Here is a 22,722-nt window from a genome sequence, read left to right as displayed (position 1 = left end):
AAAACAATTTGAAGACATGTTTTTTCAATACTTGTCCCAAATTCCTTTTTAATTCATTGTGGTTTAAGACAATGGAATAAGGAGAAATATGGTCCCATAAGGTATTTGTGGAAGGATAGTAATTCAGTTACAACAAAAACAATGCAAATAAATTTTATTTCCTAAGGCATTTTGCCTTCTGGGTCCTGGGTGTCAATATATAGATAAGGGCCATCCTAGAGCTTTGCTTCTCAAATGCTAATATGAACTGAATCAATGGGTGGGGACCCTTTTAAAATGTAGATTCTGATCTAGCAGGTTTGGGGTGGGGCCTGAAAGTCTACATTTCTAATAAGCTCCCAAGGGATTCCAGGGCCACCAACAACAGTAAAATACCTATGTAGGGACTATATAAACAATCTTCAGTACTGGTGATATTAATAACACTGACAATTAAGATGCCATTGAGTTTCTGGTTCTGGACCAAGTATGTTCTACAAGCACTATAACTTTTTTTCTTATTAAATCCACAAGGAAACTAAAGCTGAGAGAGACAAAACTATGAGACAAAACTGAAATCTGAGCCAGCTTTGCATGACTCCAAAGCTCAGACTCTCTCATGAAGCCTATCAATGGTGATACTTGGTCCTGAGTTGATGAAACATCCCCTCCAACCTTGGAATGGTAAATACCCACCAACGCCTTTCCAACAAAACCGTGTCTAAAGATTCTGCAGTCGTCTTCTGGCTGAAAACACCTGACTCTGTCAGGCTAAAGATGTTAGCCACAAGCTCCTGATCACCTTCAAGAATCTGCAATAGGGTTTTAAATCCAACCAAGGAAGCCTCTGGGCAGGATGTATCTTCTGTAGATAAGAAAAATCCCACTTGCAAGATAGAAATAAGACATGGGGGAAGGAAACACGGAAGAGAAATAGTGAACCCTTAAGCTCGGATAGTGTAGTTGGAAAAGCATGGGCTTTGGAAACTTTTAAACTTAGTTTTTGCTAGACTCGCTAAGTTTTCTTGACCTCATCATTTAATATCCTTGAGCCTCGGTTTTCACATCTGTAAAATAGGGACAAAACTATCAGTTTCATTAAGTATTGTTGTAAGGATTAAAACTATTACATGAAAGCGTTTGGAAAATAGTAGGTAATCAATAAGTGATCTCAGTAATAGTAATAATGGAAATAGTAATTATTATTATTATTTGGAATCTCAAAATATGGCCCGTTGGGGACTTTTTTTGTTCTCTTATTTTTGTTTTTGTCTTTATTTTTTAAAGAAAGGAGTAGCCGGGCTTCCCTGGTGGCGCAGTGCTTGAGAATCTGCCTGCCAATGCAGGGGACACGGGTTCGTGCCCTGGTCTGGGAAGATCCCACATGCCGCGGAGCAACTAGGCCCGTGAGCCACAACTACTGAGCCTGCGCGTCTGGAGCCTGTGCTCCTCAACAAGTGAGGCCGCGATAGTGAGAGGCCCGCGCATCGCGATGAAGAGTGGCCCCCACTTGCCGCAACTAGAGAAGGCCCTCGCACAGAAACGAAGACCCAACACAGCCAAAAATAAATAAATAAATAAAATTAAAAAAAAAAAAGAAAGGAGTAGCCAATTGCTAACTAATGTACTGTACATAATGCTAAACATAATAGAATTAATGGAAAACATCTTAAGATTGGGAAATAATTGCAAACATTTAAATTTGGGAGTTTTAATGTTACAAGACAGATGTCTGGCTTCTCTTGAGGAATCAGGAGATGGGGCCACATGGGTTTGGGCTAGTATTCCTGCCTGGCAGAGCCACTCAAAGTGATGGGGAGAAGCTACTCCTGCTCTAATTGAGATATGTCCCTTCCAATTTGCACACTTCACTTACTGATCTCACAACCTCCTCCTAAAGATATTTTAGTGTGCAATCTCTGCTCGGGAGAAAAAAAAATGACAAACTGTGCTTCGGCTGAAAACAGTGGAGTTTACAAGTCTCTGCAAAGAACCCAGATGGACTTCCTCCCTCTCTGCCTCTCATCCTCCAGGGGCAAGAGCTTCTATGATGCTACAAGAGTCCAAAAAGGCTTCCAGAAAGCCCTCCCTAGTGGCCCCCTCTTATATTTCACTTACTATTACAGAACTGGATTTTAGGAGGATCTGGGTATATTTGTGGGATGGCTGTAGAGATTCATCTTGAGTTTCCTTCTTATCCTAGATTAGGTTTAAAATCCTGACCTTATTCTTTTGGTGAGAGTAGAAAATACTATATTTCAACTCTGAATCTCTCAAAGAATAATCAGGTACATTTATTTAAATATGCCTCCTACATCTCTCTCTCTCTCTCACACACACACACACACACACACACAAACACACACAGAGCAATGGGCTGAAAGCAAGTAGACTATTTCACCTGGTGAAAATTGTTTTCGAAAATGACAGAGAACTAATATAGAGGGTTTCAGTGTCTACAATACCACATGTATACCAAACAAACACTAGAAACATACAAACGGATTCATATTTTTTCCAGGGAAATATCAATGATATAGGGGTGTTCGTGTTTTTAAAATGATACTGAGTTTAACACAATGATGAGTGTACATCGATTAACCTCTGTGTCAGTTTTAAATGTATAACCCATTAACTAATTTAATCCCCTAAAAAAAATAACAGCCGTTGGCATTATTCTTTGAGTAATCCTTGTTTAGTTTCCATAATGGTATACAGTTTAATGAAAAACTCATTAGAATGTAGCATGCAGCATAATTAATTCTGGCTGATTCTTTTGGTGTTAATAGCTAATGCAGATGCTGGATTCCATTTTCCATTGGCTTTATTAATTTTTCATAAACCAATATTTTCACTGTAATGGGTTGTAACAGTTCCATAGAAGTTCTAGAAATGCATTAACTGTCATCAATGTAGTTAATCTAACTAGGATTTTGAGATTTGTGTGTTGGTTCTTCAACACTACATTTTTTAAAAGAAAAGGGGACAGCTTCGTTTTATATTTGGAGAATGAGTATCTACATATAATTAACATAAAGTATATTAAACAGTATTTGGCCAATTTGTCTCTATTTACACAACAACTTCATTGGCTGGGCTAATAACAGGGAACCATACATTTTGAAAAGAATGCTGAAAGTGGAAAGCAAAAAAATCTCCAAAACGAAATGGTTTATGATAGAATGGCAACTCAAGTTAATACATAAAGAGAAAAATGAACCCACCTCATTTTAAAAATCTCTGGCAATTTGCTTTCCTCAGAAAAGTTTTGGACAAAAGTAGGAGACACATTGTATAATGGCTTTCATTGTTGGGCACCATCTGGTAATCCTGGGGTCTGTCAAGAACCCAGTCTCTGGGATTGGTGACCAGTCAGCGATGTGGTCTTACATCTTTCAGGGCTTAACCCACATATATTTTTCATGATAGACTCCAATGTGTTGTGAATGTAGGTCTGGGTCCTAATTCATCACCGTGTTGTTCTTATTTTTTTTTTTATTATTTCATTTATTTAATCAGAGCTTTCAATGGTTGTCAACCACTCAACGGATAAATTCCAGAATCCAGATTCCTTTTTATGGTATTACCAGTTCTTCAGCAACTTTTCTCTAGAAGGTTCTTTCTGATCTCAGTCAATATTTCTCAGTCTTTGGAGAAACCTGATTTTGCCTCAGAAATTCCCATCTCAGATGAACATCAAGTACTTGTATTTATTTTTAATTCTGTTTTAACTTTTCTCAATGGATTCTGAAGATAAGGTTGAGAAGCTCCTTTGGACGCTACCAAACTTCTCCTTATTTACCCCTACAATGATCTTCTCTCTGCCTCCTTGGCTGGCAAACTCTAACTTATCCTTCCAGACCCAATTTATGGCACCCCTTTTAATACAGAGAGAGTGGTTATTTTCCAGTGGTCCAGGAGGTATCATCATTTATTATACCCTGAGTTTATTTGTGTGCATCCTTTACTGCCCTGCCAAATTCTGGAGGGAAGGGCTGCTACCCTAGAGCCTACCACAGTGCCTGGCACTTCCCACGTCCTCAGTGCTGTAACTCTGAGCTAAAGGATGAATTAATGGAAGCCAGTGGTATGTGTGAATTCATACACAGCCTCTCTCTTTGGTCCTTCCTTGATGGACATCTTACAACTGAGTGACAGCCAGCTAACCATGGGTTCATGCAGTATCGTGTAATTGCTACCAAAATGCAATGCTAAAAAACCAAAACCAAAACACCTCCCCAGGGCATAAGCTTTGTGTTTATTAAATCTGTAATCTACAGCCAGGGTCAGCAAAGTAGGGGCCAAGGCTTTCACAGTTTTACATAGCTGGTTGGTGGGGAGAGGAAGATGACTATTTCATGACACATGACAATTACATGAAATGTAAATGTCTGTGTTTTTAAATAAAGTTTTATTGGAACACAGCTATGCCTATTCCTATATGTATTATCTATGGTTACTTTTGCACTAGAAGGGCAGAGCTGAGTAGCTGTGGCAGAGACTATATGGCTCATAAAGCTGAAAGTATTGACTAACTGGCCCTTTACTGAAAAAGTTTGCAGACCCCTGCTCTAAGTGAAAAAGCCACTCATTCCTTCCTCTTTCATAACTAAATTCAGCTTCATCTTTTCTCCTAGAATCAGCAAACACAGTAGTACGTCTTGTCTTATATCACCATCCTCATCCTCACCGCTTCCATCATGATCACTGTTGTGATATGTTCTGAGCTTGCCAACTCCATTTTCTTTTTTTTAATGTTGGGCAGGAAGGGGTTAACTCAGCAGGCCCGGCCTGCTCAAACCTTGTGCATCTCCCCCCAAAAGCTTGTCTTTAGGACTGGTCAGCTCCTGGGAGATGAGTTCTGAGCCCTTGGAATATTCTAGCTCGTGAGATTGTTTTTGGATGCCTGTGGCCTAGGGCCCCACAGTACCAGTTTGATAAGATTGTTTATGGAAGCAATGTGATTTATGGTGAGTACTTATTTTTGCTCTTTGGGCTAAGGTTTGAGTAGTTGAGGTCAGTCATGGGTGCTCCAGGTCTACATGACCAACTCCCCCAAAAAAACTTGACGCCAAGGCTCAGGTGAGCTTCCCTGACTGGCGACACTTTGCATGCGCTGTCACACATCTTTGCTGGGAAAACGAAGCACTTCCTATGACTCTCCGGGGAGAGCACACCCAGGAGCTCCCACCTGGTTTCTTCTGGGCTTCCTCCCAGGTGCTCCTTCCCTTTGCCAATTTTCAATCTGTAGCCTTTTGTTGCAATAAATTGGAATTGTGAGTACATCAGCCTTTCTGCATCCTGTGAGTATATCTAACCAAGCCAGCTCTGCAGCATAAAATCAAACTATGCTTTTCCCTCTGGAGTCAAAATCACAAAGGAATGCCCAGAAGAGGAAGCATTTGGGCAAATCTCTCTCTTTCATTCTTTGATTGCCATCAATAACTACAGCTGCTTGGACATCTTTAACAGTAGCCATCAGCAGGGCATGAGAATTTTTAAGATATTTGGTGCATATGTCACATCTTTACTCATGTGCTTCTATTAGGACCAGGTTTTTCAATCTCAGCACTCTCAGAATTTTAGGCCAGATCATTCTTTGTGTGGGGGGCTGTCCAGGGCACTGCAGGATATTTTGCAGCATCCTTAGCCCCACCCTCTAGAGGCCAGTAGTGAACAGCCCTCTCCCCAGATGTAACCGTGAAAATTGTCTCCAGAAATTGCCTGATTCCTTTGGGAGGCAAAATCACTCCCAGTTAAGAACCATCAATCCAAAATACTGGATTAACTAAAGCATGTCTGTGTAATAGGGAAGAACAAATCTGACTCCACATTAAATCTGTTTCTTTTACTTTAACCTTTGTATTCTTTTGCTTTGAGTTAAGAATGTTGCCTATAGCCTGAAATATACAGGATAGCTGTTCTCAAGGCTCTGACCTTTAAGAGTATAACACTTTTCCATTCTTATAGAGATAAGAAAGTTGCAGAACAGAGAATAACATTTGTTTTGTTGGAGGTTTATAGGAACATCTGTGACCTGAGCTATGTGCACAAAGGATTCCGACACCAAGAAGTGTGCAACAACCAACCTGGCCCCTCCTTCGCCTTGCCTTTAAAAATACTTTGCTGAAACCCTTCAAGGAGTTTGCGGGTTTGGGGGCAGGAGCCACCTGTCTCCTCGCATGGTTCTTTATATAATAAACCTGTCTCTGCTCCAAACTCTGACGTTTCAGTATTGTTTGGCCTCACTTTGTGTCAGGCACAGGAGCTTGCATTTAGTAACATATGGGAGGTAACTTGCAGGGAAAGGAATTGGCTTTGTAATATGATATACAAAGATAGGGGTTTGAATCAGCTTTTTAACCTTTGAAGTAAGCAACCTTGGGCAACTCCACTTCACTGGATTTCTACTTCATCTGCAAAAGGAAGAAAATGACACTCATCCTGCAAAGTTGCAATCCCTGTAAACATATGTAAACATCCCATCATGGGGGTTGGGCATGCAGCCAATAATATTAAATGCAAAGATACTCTTACTAATTATCATTATATTCTATGACCTAATGAATGCAAGGCATAGAGGGTGTGCCCTCATCTACTACTGAGGAAGCTGCATCGCAAGGTGGTGAAAAATATGGGCTTTGTGGTTAGAAAAAAGACCTTTATATAATATACAGATTCTTCACAAACTAGTTCTGTGATTTAGGACATGAGATAAACTCTCCACAAAAACCTTGGTTTCATAATTTCTATAAAGAAGATCATGCTATAACATTTGTATTAGAATTGGAGGCGATGCAGAGTTTAGCACAGTGCCTGGCACAGATTAAGCGCCCAGAGTTGGCTGATGTTTTGAGTTGCTGAGTATATTGACGAGGGCAACCTAGAACTTTCCCTGTGAAATTTATCCAGAGCCAGATACCCACACCTCATCTTCCTCCACAGCCTAGTGGTGGGTCTTCTCCTACAAGGACCATCCTGTCACTCCCTGCTTTGGGGCAAGCTCTCCTTGATAGCCTTTCCATGCAACAGAATGGGGACTCATTTATTTAGGAAATGCAGTTTTCAGCACATAAGCGAGCGCTGATCCTATTCGAAGATCCCCACAGGCTCCATCAAAGCTGAGCTGCATTCCCTCTGTAGGACAGGGAAGGACGCAGATAAAAATTAAGGCCAAATGTGGGCAGGGATGGAATGAAATCCACTAAGACAGACGCAGGGAGGAGAGAGAAGAAGCAAAGTGAATTGCAACCAAAAGGGGAGGCAAAAGTAAACAGATGTACGAGAGAAACTCTTTGAAGTGGAACATTTCCAGGCTGAAAATCCTTTGCTTGGGGACTTAAATCTGGACCCTTCCGTTCCAGTTCACTGAAGTGCACTGCACTGGAATCTGGCAGATGTGTAAATTACACAAAACATCCCCGAGCCAAAGGCCAGTGTTCACAAGGAGCAGGTCGTCACCGCCCTGGCTCTGAGTCCGGGCGAGGCTGGTCCTCTGGGTGGATATGGAGGACTTTAGAGCCATGAGGAACACCTGAATATTCGCTGCTTGGAGGGGCTCCGGGTGGTGGCAGGTACCTTTCCAACCCACCTTATACTCTTTCAGGATGCTAAGGCAGTCACCCAAAACGGGGCGTGCTTTGTACCCAGCCTTTTGGCAGATCACCCCAAGCCCAATCCAAAGTCTAGGGCTGGGACCAATAAAAGAAAAGCAACTTATGTCAGGTTATCCCAGGTTCCGGACAAATTTTACTTTTTTCAGATGCTCTTGTATCCAAATTGCAGGAAAGGAATTGGAAAGAAGTCCATCCAAAAGTGTGGCTAAAGGTCATTCTCTGAACTGTAATGGACTCAACAAAGTGAAGTGGGGGGAGGGAGACCTACATCTACCTACTTCTGACCCAATTCGTAGATGAATCATGGTTCACGGTGGCCAAGAGCCCATAGAAAACCAATACCTCTGTCCGGGTAATCCAAGGTCAAATACACCTGCCCTTTTGAGCTACGCAATCACAGAGCACTACATCCATCCTCTTCATTTTTAACCTTTATATTGAGACCCCAATCCACTTTCTCATCCCCTAGCCTGGCATCAAGTCATGTGATCCGTGGCCAGGCTTGTGCCGACGTGGACACAATCAATCCAGGTGACTTCAGCGATCACACTAATCTCTTATATTTTTATCTTACTTTACAGTCTCTGAAGATCTTTTACACTCATTATTTTATCTGATCCTCCCCATAACCCCAGGATAACCTAGTTTCAAGACCTGGCCACTTTTCAAGTGTGACTTTGCAGATAGGTATGCCCTTCTTTTAGTACCCGTCATTTTGTGTCACTCCCCACAAAGCAGAAATGTTTATTTTCAGAAGGAGGATCCACTCAGGACCCCCTCCTTTCCTCCCCCGCAAAAGCCCACTAATAATAATAGTGTCACCAAGACTATTGTTCATTGTCATCTTCAAGGTTTCCAAGTCGACCGACTCTGCATCTCTCTCCTTTTGAGTTTAATTGTGTATTTCTAGTCATCAGGACCTAACTCTATCTTAGATCTGCATTGCATTGGAAGATCTTTTCCTTTCCCTATTGATCACAGCTCGTGGAGTAATTTAACTCAATTCCAATTTTCCTCTGCAGGCGGGGTGCTCCGCATCCACGGAAGTGAGTTATGTGCGTTCGAGTGGTGCATCTTATGAATCTTGTTCAGCTTTGCTGCCTTATAGCCCCACTGATGGAATATTTAATCACAGAAATGAGTTGGCAGATATGATATACAGTGTGCGTGAGCTTTGCAGCCATCTTACCAGCAACTGAGAAACGGATGAATTCGCCATTTGTCAGGACCATGTCGACAATTGTGTATGGCCTTCTGTTATTTATTTTTATTTTGTTTTACTCATGTATGAAGATTAAAGGTGCTTTCAATCAGCAGTTTTGTTGGCTAGCTATCATGATTATCCCTTAAGAATATCACTTTTTTAAAAAAACCTTTTTATTAGATGGCAAAGGGGACTTCTCAGAATGACAGGGAAACTCTAAGAATCCCTGTTGAGGCCTCCTCAGCGGGATTCCTAAAAACCCTGTTTTTAATTACACTAAATAACTTGAGAAATGCTACTGGGAACAGATATTTGCAGACATTTTACTTCTACTTAGTGCCTTCAGTTTTATTTTGACTCTAAAATGGAATGCCCGTAGATGCTGGCTAGTCTTTGAAACTCACCTGGGCATTTTTGGTATTGACTTATCAATCATTTGTCATGAGAATAAGCCTCAAGGAGTCTGAAGATGATTAGGCTTAGGAAAAATAATCAATGCTGCTGCTTAGTTTTATAGGAAAACACCCACTTGTCTTTGGAGGAGATTTATGTATGTTCATGGAATATGCTGATTTAGGTATATCTGCTTCTGGAAACTGGTATTGGATACGCATTTAAAAGGGTTCTTGCAGGTATAACTTGACGAGAGTTCAGAAAAACCACCCCCAATGAAAGACCTTTCATAACAGCTTTCTAAATGCTTCTCTTGGAATGTGTGTGAGGGAGAGTGCATGTCATAATTTATCAAAGCAAATTAATACTGTTCAGCTAGTAATTAAAGATCCTCATTAAGAGGTATAACTGCTCTCCCCTCCCCCACCCTGCGTGAGCAATAAAAACGCACTCCAGGCGTCAAGAGGTTACAGACGAAAATCGATAACCTGCCATTTTATAATTAAAGGGAAAATAAATGTTAGGGGAAAAGTCCACTAAATTAGGAAAATTACCTTTAGGAGAAATTGAAAATATTGATTGTAATTTACAAAATATGTGCACTTTTCATGCCCCATTCTGAGAGACAATTGGAGGCTGGGTTGTTAATTCTGCATAAGCTTCAGAAAATCAATAATTATACTATGGGAATATTGTGATCTCTGTCATTAACACGAAGTCTTATATATAGAAATGACTAATAAAATAAGGCTGGCTCTCTGTGTCAGGCAGATACAGGGCTGACCTGTGAAATACCCACAGCAAATCAATGACAAGGTCTTCATTTCAGCTCTGGGGCACATTCAAAATTCCAAGATAAATCCAGACTATGTTTGTAGTTGGGGAAATTTAAAATGCCCCCTAGATTCTTAGTCATGGGTATTTAAATGGATAACATGAGGCATTATACCTGGTTATGGAAATGAATACATTCTACAGCTCTATTTTGCATATATGCATTCCACAGATGAAGGTGCCTGAAATTTTAGATTTAAGCTAGCAGGATTCTCAGTGTTTATGGGTCTCGAAGTATTTCAAAGGAATTGATTGTTCTGGAGTGCTGGATCTGCAGCCACATTTCCCCACATTTCTGAATATCATGAGCTCTGTCTACCTACATAGACAAACATACAGGCTAAAAGAGAAAGCCTCTGATTATCAAGGACAGCCCAGATATTGGCAACACCAAACACAAATATTCAGATTTCTCAAGTAACATTTACTTCTCCGTGCCCCCCCATCCCCCCTTTTCTTTTTTAGATTTAAGTTTACTGAAGCAGCTCATAGAAATAATTATTTGGTTGTCCGGGCTCCTGAAAGCTTCCCCTGGCACAAGCAGTTAATATGTCTGAATACTGTGGTATTTGGAATAATCCAAAATTATTATCTTACTTCTCTTCTTTAATTTGACTGATGTGGAGAGAGCAGTAGCGTGATCTACTATCAGAGGGCACAGTCAATAAGAACGATGACTTTTAACATTCATAAAATATAAAGCAAAGTAACCTGGTTGCAAAGAACACAGGCTCTTGATTTTAGCCGGCTTTTTACCAGCTGTGAAATCTTAGCCCTGTGATGCAAACCCTTTGTACCTTAGTTTCCACATTTGGAAAACTGCCATGAGGATTCAAACACATTAATTTAGGTAAAGTGTTTAGAACAGTGCCTGACCATAAAAGTACTCAATCAAGAGTAACCCTTATTACAACTTATTTTTTCCCCAGAGTCCAATGATCTAACTTTTGAGGCTGGGCCCAGGGCTCATCTGAATGGCTGCTCTAATGTTCTAAAAGTTATGCAGATTCATTTATTCTCGTACGTTTAAGTCATTCTGAATGGTTTCTTCTGTCTTAATGGCCTCTTAAACACCCACAGATATGCACAGAGGTTTGAAATCACTGGAAAGTAGATATTTGGTGTTTTCCTCGTTGCTTGAGCCAAAGGTGACCAGCAACTACATTGTGTGGGGCTGGAAAAATGTACTTTCCTCTCTCTGTTACAATTCGCACATTCATACCCTATCTCCTCATTGAATGGTTTCTTGCTTCTTGTTCTTGATCTCATTATTTTGGGGGAGAAAAAACATGCACATAGGCACGTGCACAGACACGGACACACACACACACACACACACACACACACACATGCAGAATCTGCCACCTCTTTATTCCAGAGACTCCATTTCACCCAGCAGATACACAGAAGCTGCTTTCCAACTTCCTCGTTGCCCTTTTCGGGGACTTCATTTCTCTGAAGCTTTGGACAAAGATGTATCCCAGCAATATCTGTGCCCCCTGAATGGATAAGCTGAGCACTGAAGAACTAGTCCTCTCATGAATTAAAAGAGAATCTTTTAGTCTAGTGGTACACTCAATTCAGCAGAATCAGCTCTCAGTTAACTTTCCCCTTATGGCAGAGAGGTGGAACATTAACTTATTTATTTCTATTTCCTCGACATTTATATGGTGCTGCTATGCACCAAACACTCTTCAGATATTAACCCATGTAATTCTTATAAATGCCTGTGAGTTTGTGACTACTGTCATCTCGCATGTAACAGATGAAGACGCTGAGACACAGAGAGGTTAAGTAACTCGCCTAGAATCACACAGCTGGCAAGTAGAGAAACCAGGATTCCATCCTGGGCTGCCTGAGAGTAACGTCCACGTTCCTCACTCTATGTGTCCCCTCAGGAAGTGGATCCCACCACATAGCCATGGAAAGCCTTATAGCTAGGTCTCGCCTCCCCAATAAGAGTCAACACAACTACTTCACTATTAGAATCCCTGGTCGTAACCCAGGCTTGTAATAAAATTCACACATGAAGAACAACTACAAATATTGCCTACCTAAAACCCAGAACTCAGCTATCACATTGGGCCTTCCAAGGTTCACCATCTTTTAAAATCAAGTTGGTTTTTGTGCTAGAGTAGCTACCTAAGTTTCCTATGTTCCTTTGTCATCCACTAGGGTCAATGTTTAGTTTCGGGAAAATGACTGATGTAGGGCATCTCAGAAGAGACAAAGAAAGGGGTGTGACTTACCATCAAGAGATTACAAAATGAGTGGATCTAAACCAACGGGTCATTGATTTCTCCTTATTAAAAAGCAAGGGCCACATCAAAGCAAGACTTCTTTTTAACATCAATGTGGCAAATCTACTAAGGTTCTCAGGTGTTCAATGCAGCCTTGTTCATGAGCAGGGAAATAACAGGTAGAAGTAACAGGTTATGCTGAGCAAAAAATCTCAGCTGCTGTTGCTTCTGGGTTACTCTCTCCCCAAATCTGATGACCAAGTTTTCTGGGACAGTGGATTTGAGTGGCAGTTGGTGGGTGGCTGGGAAGGGATGAGGAGAAAGCTATATACCCTTGAAGGCAAAGCAGAGAGAAAGGGAATTGCTAAGGGAAATTGATTAATGGAAAAAGAAGGACAACTTAGCTTTCCTAGTTTTCTAAATAATGCTTCTCTTTGCAATTCCAAAACACTGGCACATTATTGGGATAATTAAGCCAACTCTCTGCTTTGCCAAGGGAATAAAAAATGCAATTCCAAATGGAAACATACAGCTGAAAAACACGTTCAGGCACATTGAAAGAAAACAGGCATGAGCAGCTGTCCATTTGTTCAAATCTCTTGAACAAAATCTCAATGCTTTTTTTGAGGCAAAATCAGTGTGAAATGTCACAAGGAGCCGCGGCTCCATGCTTATGCCACAATGTAACTTACATGATTCCCCTTTATTTTTTAAAAGCTTTTAAACACTTTTGGTTTTGCCTTAAAAAAAAAAAAATCATTCAAAACTTGCTAGGATAGGAATTTATCAGTTCAGATTATTTTATAAACCCATTCTTTATGGGCAGGCAAAGCACATTTAGAAAAGACGAAGAAGACATCATGCAAAGAGAAAACTCTTTACCTGCATAGAATTCGGGACTGTACACTGCACCCACAACTGGATTCAATTTCCAGCCTTAAAACAAATACACAAAAATGTTATCATCACATTTGATTCAACAACTCCTAGCATTGCAAATTAACTACAAGTCAAATGAGTTGGTGTATTTTTTTTTAATCTTAAAATTTAGAGGATGTATAGTTTGGGCAGGCATAAAGAATACTTGAAAACTATACATAGGAAAAATAGATTTATGCCCTTTTTTGATTTTCTGCCAATACAAGTTAATAGCATGGAAACTATTGACCAGCTACAGATGAACCTTTTGAAAAGGATGTGATAATTCATTTCATCCCATATCAATATTTTCTAGAGCCCCTACAATAATTTAAATTTTTTGGTCTTCTTTCATGGATCACTGCTAGATACTCCATCACATCCCTTTGTATTAAGTTCGTAAAGATCTCATGAACAGAATTCTTTGCAGAAACATATTCTGATAATCGTCATTCCTAATTGTGACCCAGAGACTCTACAGAATTCCAAAGTGCTTTTTAAATCCCAAGGAAAATGACATTTATCCAGTAGAGATTGTGTGGAATACATTTCAAAGAATTCAAGAACCATAAAAATTCTTAATAAGTGTGTGATATCTAAGGTAACTTTCAGGTAACCTGTATATAGGATTAACAGAATCCTGTAATTTTCCAAATGTTCCACATGGTGCGTTTTCTGTAAAATGAATCCTGGCCCTTTAGAAACTTTTACTCAAGAAAAGAGCAAACAAGAATATTTGCAAATCAAGAAGCTACCCTCATTACACACCCACTGGGCACTATTTAGGGAACAACCTCAAAAAATGATCATGTTTTAGGGTTTGGTGATCATTTCCTGCTCCTGCTTCTAAGTCTTTATAAAAGCATCCATTATAGACTTGCCAAAAGATAGAAGACAGGTGTGGGAAACCTTGTGTCTTTGAGGTGAAGGTCAAACATCAGAGGTCCTCTACTAAATGCTCCTGAGAAAAGGCAACGGTGAGAGTTGTGATGTGAGAGAAGGTATTTGTGACAGGTACTCTCTGAGCTCTTCCCAGAGGGAGAGGGTGTGCCATCCTATTGCCTGGTCTAAGAGACGAGCCTGTAAGAACAGCTGAGAGGTGACCACACTCTACTGATCCACTAAGGAAGACAGAGGCACAATATTGCAATAGATTGGCCCCTGGGTGGACCTAAGAACTTCCTAGAACTTTCCAAGAATGTTTTGTTTCTAGAAACTTTCCGTTCCAATTTGAATAAACTAGCTGGTTTACAGCACCCAGGATGATCTTAGGATAGGGTTTTCCAAAGGGTTATCCTTGGATTACTTGGGAGGCATATTAATGGGAAACTCCTGGCTGCAATTTTAGACCCAGAGAACGAGACATGAAATTCTGAGACATATTGTCCCAGGGGCTTCTGAAACTCCATATTGTCACCTTCCTCTCGTATATTAAACACATCTTATCTTATAGAAATTCCTATAGTGGTATAAAAATAAAAATTACCCCAATCATTTCAGAATATGTGCTTTATAAATATGGAAAATGACTTCAATTTGACCAACTGAAATTCACTGCTTCCTAAAAAAGAAAATACTCAATTTCTGAGGACATGTCCACATTTTAAGTCATTTGGAATCAAAGAGAAAATAGAGCAAACTGGCTGCAAATAAAGCTTCAGGGTTATCTGGACATATTTAATTTTCTCTTGCTAGTTTTTCACAGAAATCTAGAGTTTGTGAAAGAAATCTATACGGAGCCATATTAAGTGAATAATTAAGTTATGAATTTATTACCCTTCTTCTTCCCTCTGTCCTCCATCTTACATCCTGTTTATGCCCCTACCTTTTACTGGTAGTGGAGACAGGGTCTTTTTGACACCATTGTTTCTTTTATGCATTCTTATTAACTCCCTTAAATAATTCCTTTTGCACACGAGGCTGGGACACACCATTCACTGAATGTGGATCCATTGATTAACTTTGATGTAACTCTCAAAGATTGTAAGTTAGGCCAACAGTCTTTCATTTTTCTCAAAGAAACAGATTTCTCAGAGGTGTCTAAGACTGTCTAGAAATCATGTTTCTCTCATCTGCCTTTATCTTCCTCATTTCCTTGGGCTAAGAAAACTCTATCTATGTATCTATTTATCTATCATCTATCTATCTATCTATATCTATCATCCATCCATCCATCCATCCATCTCTATCATCTCTCTCTTTCTTTATTATCTATCTATCTTTTGACTAATCAATCAATCTCTCAGCTCTTGACAAAGCTGACCTGATGTCTTCTTAGGGCATGCTACTTAATGCCACTTTCTAACTATCTACCAATGATCTACCAGTTTACCAAGTCTCCCCATGGAAAACTTTCATTCAATATAAACATAATAGAAACAAAATGATACTCTCCCTCCTCAGAAGATCTATGCCATCTCACATTTGCAAGTATTAATTGAGAGAGGTAATTGATAAGGTCTCCTCTACAATAATTCAGCTGGGATCTGTGAGCAGCAAAATGAAATGAGACTGCTCAGGTAGCCATGGGAACATCAGTGCAGGTTTTCCCTTCTTCCCATCACTGGTCTTTTCTCCTAAATAAGGCTGCTCTATTCCCACTGTAGGAAAAACAAAGGCTTTTCTGAACCACACCACAGGCACGAAAACTCAACTTCTCATCTCCCTCCTCCCCTGAAGCGGATTCCTTACCAAGTCTTCCCCCCTTCAGCAAATGGCATCTCCATCCACTTGGTTCCTCAAAACAAAATTCTTGATAAATAATGCCTTGATGCTTCCCTTACCCTCATATCCCATGTACCATCCATTAGAAAATCCTGTTGGTTAGACTTTGAAAAGATGTTTCCACTCTCTCCACTTCCCTCCCTCCCCAATGCCACCATCCCAGCCCAAGACATTTCTATTTCTTAGCTGGACAAGTCCATGGCAACAAAGTCCTAACTCTCACCATCTTCTCTTCCTCTTTTCCTAGTGGCCAAACCAATTTTTCAAAGTAAATCAGACATGTCATCCCGCTACTCAGAATTCAATAGCTTCCTGCTGCACTTAGAACACAAATTCTTTTTTTTTTTAATTTATTTATTTTTGGCTGTGTTGGGTCTTGGTTGCTACGCATGGGCTCTCTCTAGCTGCGGCGAGCAGGGGCTACTCTTTGTTGAGGTGCGTGGGCTTCTCATTGTGGTGGCCTCTCCTGTTGCGGAGCATGGGCTCTAGGCATGCAGGCTTCAGTAGCTGCAGCATGCGGGCTCAGTAGTTGTGGCTCGCAGGCTTCATTGCTCCATGGCACGTGGGATCTTCCTGGACCAGGGATTGAACCCGTGTCCCCTGCCTTGGCAGGTGGATTCTCAACCACTGAGCCACCAGGGAAGCCCTAGAACACAAATTCTTTACCTTGACCTACAAGCCCACACAATCTAACCCCCGTCCATTTGTTTTATACCACTGTTCCCTTTTCTCCAAACTGTGGTGACACTGGCCTTTTTCATCTTTTCAAAACAACTCAAGATCCTTCTAGACCAATCTAGACCATTCTGGATTGTAACCACTGCTCGCTCTGCTTGGAGAACTCTGTTCATTCCTCAAAAGTTGACCTGATATTATTTAGGTCTCCAATGTCTCCCCAGGGCAGGCTGTTTAATGCCTCTTCCTTCCCTACTCTTACGGCTGTCCCCTGATTCAATTCCCAGTTTTGTTTTCTGCATAGCGGTTAACACCGCCTGGATTTATCTTTTTTCTTTCGTTGCTTGTTCTTAATTGTTTTTATAAACGTTCTCCTTCATTAAAATTAATGGTACAGTGAGCGGGACTGACTGCTGTCCGATGTGAATTCCCAACATCTAAAACTGTTTGGCAAATAGTCAGTGCTCCATATATTTACTTAGTTTTGCTCTAAAGGAACTGAAAGAATAAAGAGCTTTTTTTTAATGGACTCATTCTTTTTTAGCTAGGATCTCCTTCCTACCGTCAATGACCTGCTTCCCTATATACACCTAACAAAAAAGGGCCCTGTTAGGGGTGACTGTCTTCAAGGGAAAGGCAATAAGAATCCAGCCCTTGAAAATCACCTCTGCTCAGACTAAACAGGGATCTTGCAGGCTTATGTAAATGCATGCAAATCACATGCAAATGGCCTCCTAGTCCCTGTGACTCCTTCTAGTACCTGGAAGGGACCCTTGGGATCACCTTGCTGGAGACAGGAGCCTGCATTGTCAGGAAGACGGACAAAATGATCCCAGTTTCAATTTCTCAGGCAGTTTGTGTATGTCCCCAGGCCTTGCAAATTCAGAGATTTTGATCAAGGACATTAAACTGAACAATGAAGCTTATAACAAAGGGAGAACAGCTGACAAAGCCCACCGCTCCCAGCTCCCAGGGCCCCCATACAGCAAGGCAATGGAGCAGAGACCAGAAACGCGGAGGTCTCACTCCATATCACACACAGGAGCTGTTCAGAGAGACCCCTCTGCGGCCCGGCCCCAAGGGGCTGCATCCAAATCAGCGCTCCGCTCCTAAAATTTAGCCTCTCCAAGGTCATCTGCCAGCCTTCTGTACAAACACTGGCCGAGGTCCCCAGTGTTAACTATGGCTGTATTGGGTGTTAAAAGACAGGTCTGAATGTGCACACAAAAAACTCTGCACATGCCTTCTCTAGGGCTTTGCAGAGTTGGGTATCAAAGAAATACATTCAAGAAATCACCCTTAAATGTCCGGGGTTTCCATAATTCAAAAAGAGTCACGTACCACAATGTTTGTTGTAGCACTATTTACAATAGCCAGGACATGGCAGCAACCTAAGTGCCCAAAGACTGATGAATGGATAAAGAAGATGTGGCACATACATACAATGGAATATTACTCAGCCATAAAAAGAAACGAAATTGAGTAGTGAGGTGGATGGACCTAGAGTCTGTCATATAGAGTGCAGTAAGTCAGAAAGAGAAAAACAAATACCGTATGCTAACACATATATATGGAATCTAAAAAAAAAAAAAAAGGTTCTAATGAACCTAGGGGCAGGACAGGAATAAAGACACAGACGTAGAGAATGGACTTGAGGACACAGGGAGGGGGAAGGGTAAACTGGGACGAAGTGAGAGAGTAACACTGACATATATACACTACCAAATGTAAAATAGGTAGCTAGTGGGAAGCAGCTGCATAGCACAGGGAGATCAGCTCAGTGCTTTGCGACCATGTAGAGGGGTGGGATAAGGAGGGTAGGAGGGAGACGCAAGAGGGAGGGGATATGGGGATATACCTATGCATATAGCTGATTCACTTTGTTATACAGCAGAAACTAACACAACATTGAAAAGCAATTTTACTCCAATAAAGATGTTAAAAAAGAAAAATGTCCGGGGTTTCCAAAACTGCATACCGAGGTTTTCTAAAGACATGACCTGAGGATGCCAGGGATCTCGTATTTGAAATGGTGCAGACGGCAATGCCCAAAATGAAAAGTCAGTTGCACATTGCATCTGGTTCACTCAGTAACTTTTTTTTTTGCAACACATATTTATTGTCAACATTTAAATTTCATCTATACAGGATTTCTGTTTCTCTTCAAACATGAGCAGAAATAGCAACTTTAGATTAAGATCCCCCATGGACCAATTTGCTGGGGGTGACGAGGGACCACCCCACTTAACCCCCCAGTTTGTCTACTCCCTATTACATGCTTGGCTTGGAGGCCAAAGGTCAGCAATCTTTTATTGTTACCCTGTGCTGTTTTTTTCTTCTAGAAGAGACATACTTTGCTTTTCCCAGTATGAAAATGAAAGAGAGTCCCAAAAGGCCACAAGTTTCTCAGACCCTCTCTGCTTGCTTATTTATTTGACCTGGCCAGCTTCTGTTAGCATCTGAATGTGTGATCCTTAAGTTAGTATGTCTATCAGGAAACTCAGCTTACTATCTACAGGAAAAAAACAAAACAGGATGGCTACTTATTATTGAGATTATTATGTAATTAAATTTTTAGGGGACTTTGTACCCCTGCCACTGTTTTGAGTATTTTATCTCCCATAATAATCACAAATACCCTATATAGTAGGTCCCATTTCTCAGGTCCCACTTGGGAAAGCTGTTATGTGGAGGGTTTCAACAGCCTGCCTGCAGTTCAATAGCCAGTGAAAGGCAGGTATGATGCCAAGTCTACCTCTCCATATAGTCTTGGGTCTTTCTGTCCCGTTTTCAACCTTCCTAAGATCTCGGAGAAAATAAAAGAGCTACATCCAACACCCATGCTTCTCCAACATCGAAGAAGTTCCTGAGAATCTGATTCTCAACTCGTTTTACAGAGGAAACATTTGATCTCCAATGAGCTCAGTAAAGCTTAACTCTTCTCTGAGGGTTGGTGTCCTCGGGAAAGATCAGCAGTACAGAAGTAGCCCACCCAATTCCCTCTTTGTGGAGCTTTCTGATGGGGCGGGTTTCCAGATCCCTATATGTCATTCTACAGTCTTCTCTTATTGCCAAGTTCAAATGTCCTGGGAAACGGAATCCACATCCTCCATGATTTCATTAACTTTGGTCCTCTATGGCAGAGCCTCCTAACCTCGTGTCTTATCGCGGTTAGGGTTCTGTCCTATTCATCATCAGAAACTTTGCAGTTGCTTAAAGTTTTGTTGGATGACTGACAAGACTGAAGGAGTGTATGAACGTGATGCTGGCATGGAGAGTTATATTTTTCCATGTGAAGGTGATCTCAAAATTTGATGACTCTAGTAATGCATAATTTTGCTGAAGCCTAAGTTTGATGGTTTGTGAGAATGAATGAGGTAGCTAATGAATGAATCTCACCAATCAATTTTCTCATTTCCATGTGACTTTATTTGTCCTCACTTCTCTTTTTTTCCCCAGCTTTATCGAGGTATAACTGATAACTAAATTTGTCTGTATTGAAGGATTGAAGGTGTACCATTTGTTGATTTGATATACATACACGTTGTAAAATTTTTGCCCCAATCCAGCTAGTTAACATATCCATCATCTCACATAGCTACCACTTTCTTTTTTCTTTTTCTTTTTTTTTTCTTTTTGGTAGTGATAATATCCTCTATTAACACAGTCATGCTTGTTAAGGATCTGAGAGGGCCCCATATCTTTTCAGTTATGTTGGATTGCATTTTATGGGAAATTTTACTTGTAGTGATGGTACCCATGAATTAAGGATTGAAGAAGCTTTGAAAACTACTTTTCTTGAATACCAAAATTCTCCACCATCTCCTCTATAGAAGCCAATCATCTTTATGTAGTTAGGATCTGCCTTTTTTTTTTTAAGTCAGTTCTACTGCGACTGCCCATCTACCCCTTAGGTACCATCCTCAGTCCATGTGACAGGATAAGCCCCTGAGTACCCCCTTTGGGGTACACAGATTAGAGACCCATATGACTTATTTCTGGAAACTAAGAATGCATGGTTCCCTGGAATGGGATGTGGGATGTTTATGCCAACATACCAAACTGGGAATTGGGGGCTGCACCTTTAATAATCTTTCTGTTCCTGTAGCCGGTTGCTTGAGTGCAGTTCTGTAAGATGACAGGGGAAAGCGATGCACTCATAACACATGGGCATGGCCACAAGATTTTGTTATTTCATAATAAAAGAAAAAGGCTTCACTAATCACTCCATCTCCTCTAGCCTCAAATTTTACAGCTTTACCCCAGGAAAACTATGTCTTCCTTACAGGACTTCATGTGGACCCAGTGCATCTAAAATGCTTAACGTAATGCCATACACTCAGTGTTCCAGAGATGTTGGCTATTAATAAATAGGCTTTGAATTGTGTCTCCAAGGCCCACAGGTCCAGTTTTCAGCCCCTGGGTATGTCATTGATCAATAGCACTTTCTTTAAAATAAATATGCCTACATATGGCTTAAGGAATAATATTTGGCTTCCCTTGCTTTATTTTCTCACATAAGCAGCAGACATGAACATCTATGCATATGCATGAAAGCATGCGTGGTGCAAACACACACACACACACTCACACGCAGACACAATTGCTACTTCATAATTAAAGAAAGTGCCCAGTAGTCACGTTGGTGTCATTGTGTACTAGCTCTGGCAAGTTGCAGAGCTATCATTTTTACCCAAGTAGAAAGTCTTCATGACATGTAACTCAGCGGTTTGCTTCATTTCATCACTGGGCATTCAAAGTCTGTTGCAAAAATTTTCTGTACCATTTAAGGTTATGTCTTGGGTTGTTGGAGCTGGGAAAATGGGTCAGCAGAATAAATAATTCTTCTGGTCTTTCTCCTTAGACTCCTATTATATTGAGGGTATATTTCTGTTTAATTTTGCCCCTTTTAAAAATAAGAACAAACTGGCTTAGCCTAATTGGTAGCCATTTGCACAAGAAAGAAGAAAAACAAAAACAAAACTACCAAATGCTTGTAGTATTGTCCATAACAGAAAAAAAAAATTGTCGATCAGTATGTAAGGTGGGAATAAACCCATATATTCATTTTATGGAATATTAAGTAACCACTAAAAAGAATGAATGTAGTCTGTATGTATTAACATTGAAAGAACTCTATATGACTTATAAAAGCCAATTAGAAATGATATGTACACCATGTTCATATAAAAAGCATGCACACACTACTGTGAATGTTATAAATATATACTGACTACATATATATACAAGAAAGTGCAAAATAAAGGTATAGACAATAATCTGTAATAGTGGTACCCTCTGAGGAGGTAGCTGGGAAACCAAGGTGGCAGTAGTGTCATTCAAAATATATTTTAGCCTTTTCTTCCCCCCCTTTTTCCTTCCCTCCTTCCTTCCTTCCTTCCTCCCTTCCTTCCTCCCTCTCTCCCTCTCTCTCTTTTTCTTTTCCTTTTTTAATGTCTGTATTTCCATGTTTCATGTGTAATTAAAATGTTAAAAATGGAAAATTCCATAAATTTTTCCTTAAGACTGTAATAAAATTGTTATGTTTTTTAAATCTATAAAACAAAAAATATCTTCCAGTCTCACAATTCAACTCAACCATTAACATTTTGGTGTAATGCCTACCTTAATTCAAATCATGCTATACATATAATTTGCTTATTTTAAAATTTTTCATTCATTATGAGGCCCTTTGTAGTCTTCATCCTACTCATTTTAATGACTCTAATATTCCACTAAGCTCTAACTTTAACTTACTACATTACATTCTTTCTAATTCTGGTACAATTAAGTATGTGATTAGCATTATCAGCAGCCTCCCTCCCCCCATATATCTTAAGAGACATTTTTTCTGAGAAGGATTAAAGAATCAAAATGTGTGAACATTTTAAATAACTCTTCATACATATTAAATCCTTATTATGAAGCGTCTTGAGATGTCTTCTTCTAGAGCAAGGGCAGAAATGCCTTGTCCTGAAGGGGTCTGCAATACACAGCAACACCCTCACCTGCCCCAAAATGCCACTGGTGGGCAACCAGTTTTCACTATGGAACTGGTCATGAGGGACCCTCTAAGGCACTTGAAAAGCCTAATAGCTCCAGAGAAGATTCAAAGCCAGAACCAAATTCTGCAGTCCCA

At 40.4% G+C, this 22,722-nt stretch overlaps 1 protein-coding gene across 6 annotated transcripts in view; it reads right to left on the bottom strand.

Moving 5' to 3' along the window:
• The window catches only part of RBFOX1 (RNA binding fox-1 homolog 1), a 353,845-nt gene that overhangs the window by 91,535 nt on the left and 239,588 nt on the right, over positions 1–22,722 (bottom strand). For all 6 annotated transcript variants that reach the window (XM_061209599.1, XM_061209598.1, XM_061209601.1 and 3 more), the window contains exon 7: positions 13,149–13,202. In XM_061209599.1, coding sequence (XP_061065582.1) covers positions 13,149–13,202 — 54 coding nt within the window. The remainder of the gene's footprint in view (positions 1–13,148; positions 13,203–22,722) is intronic.

Source organism: Eubalaena glacialis, chromosome 13, assembly GCF_028564815.1.
Source record: "Eubalaena glacialis isolate mEubGla1 chromosome 13, mEubGla1.1.hap2.+ XY, whole genome shotgun sequence".
NCBI lineage: Eukaryota > Metazoa > Chordata > Mammalia > Artiodactyla > Balaenidae > Eubalaena > Eubalaena glacialis.
Note: the sequence above shows the minus strand (reverse complement) of the source record. Positions and strands in the feature narration are given on the sequence as shown.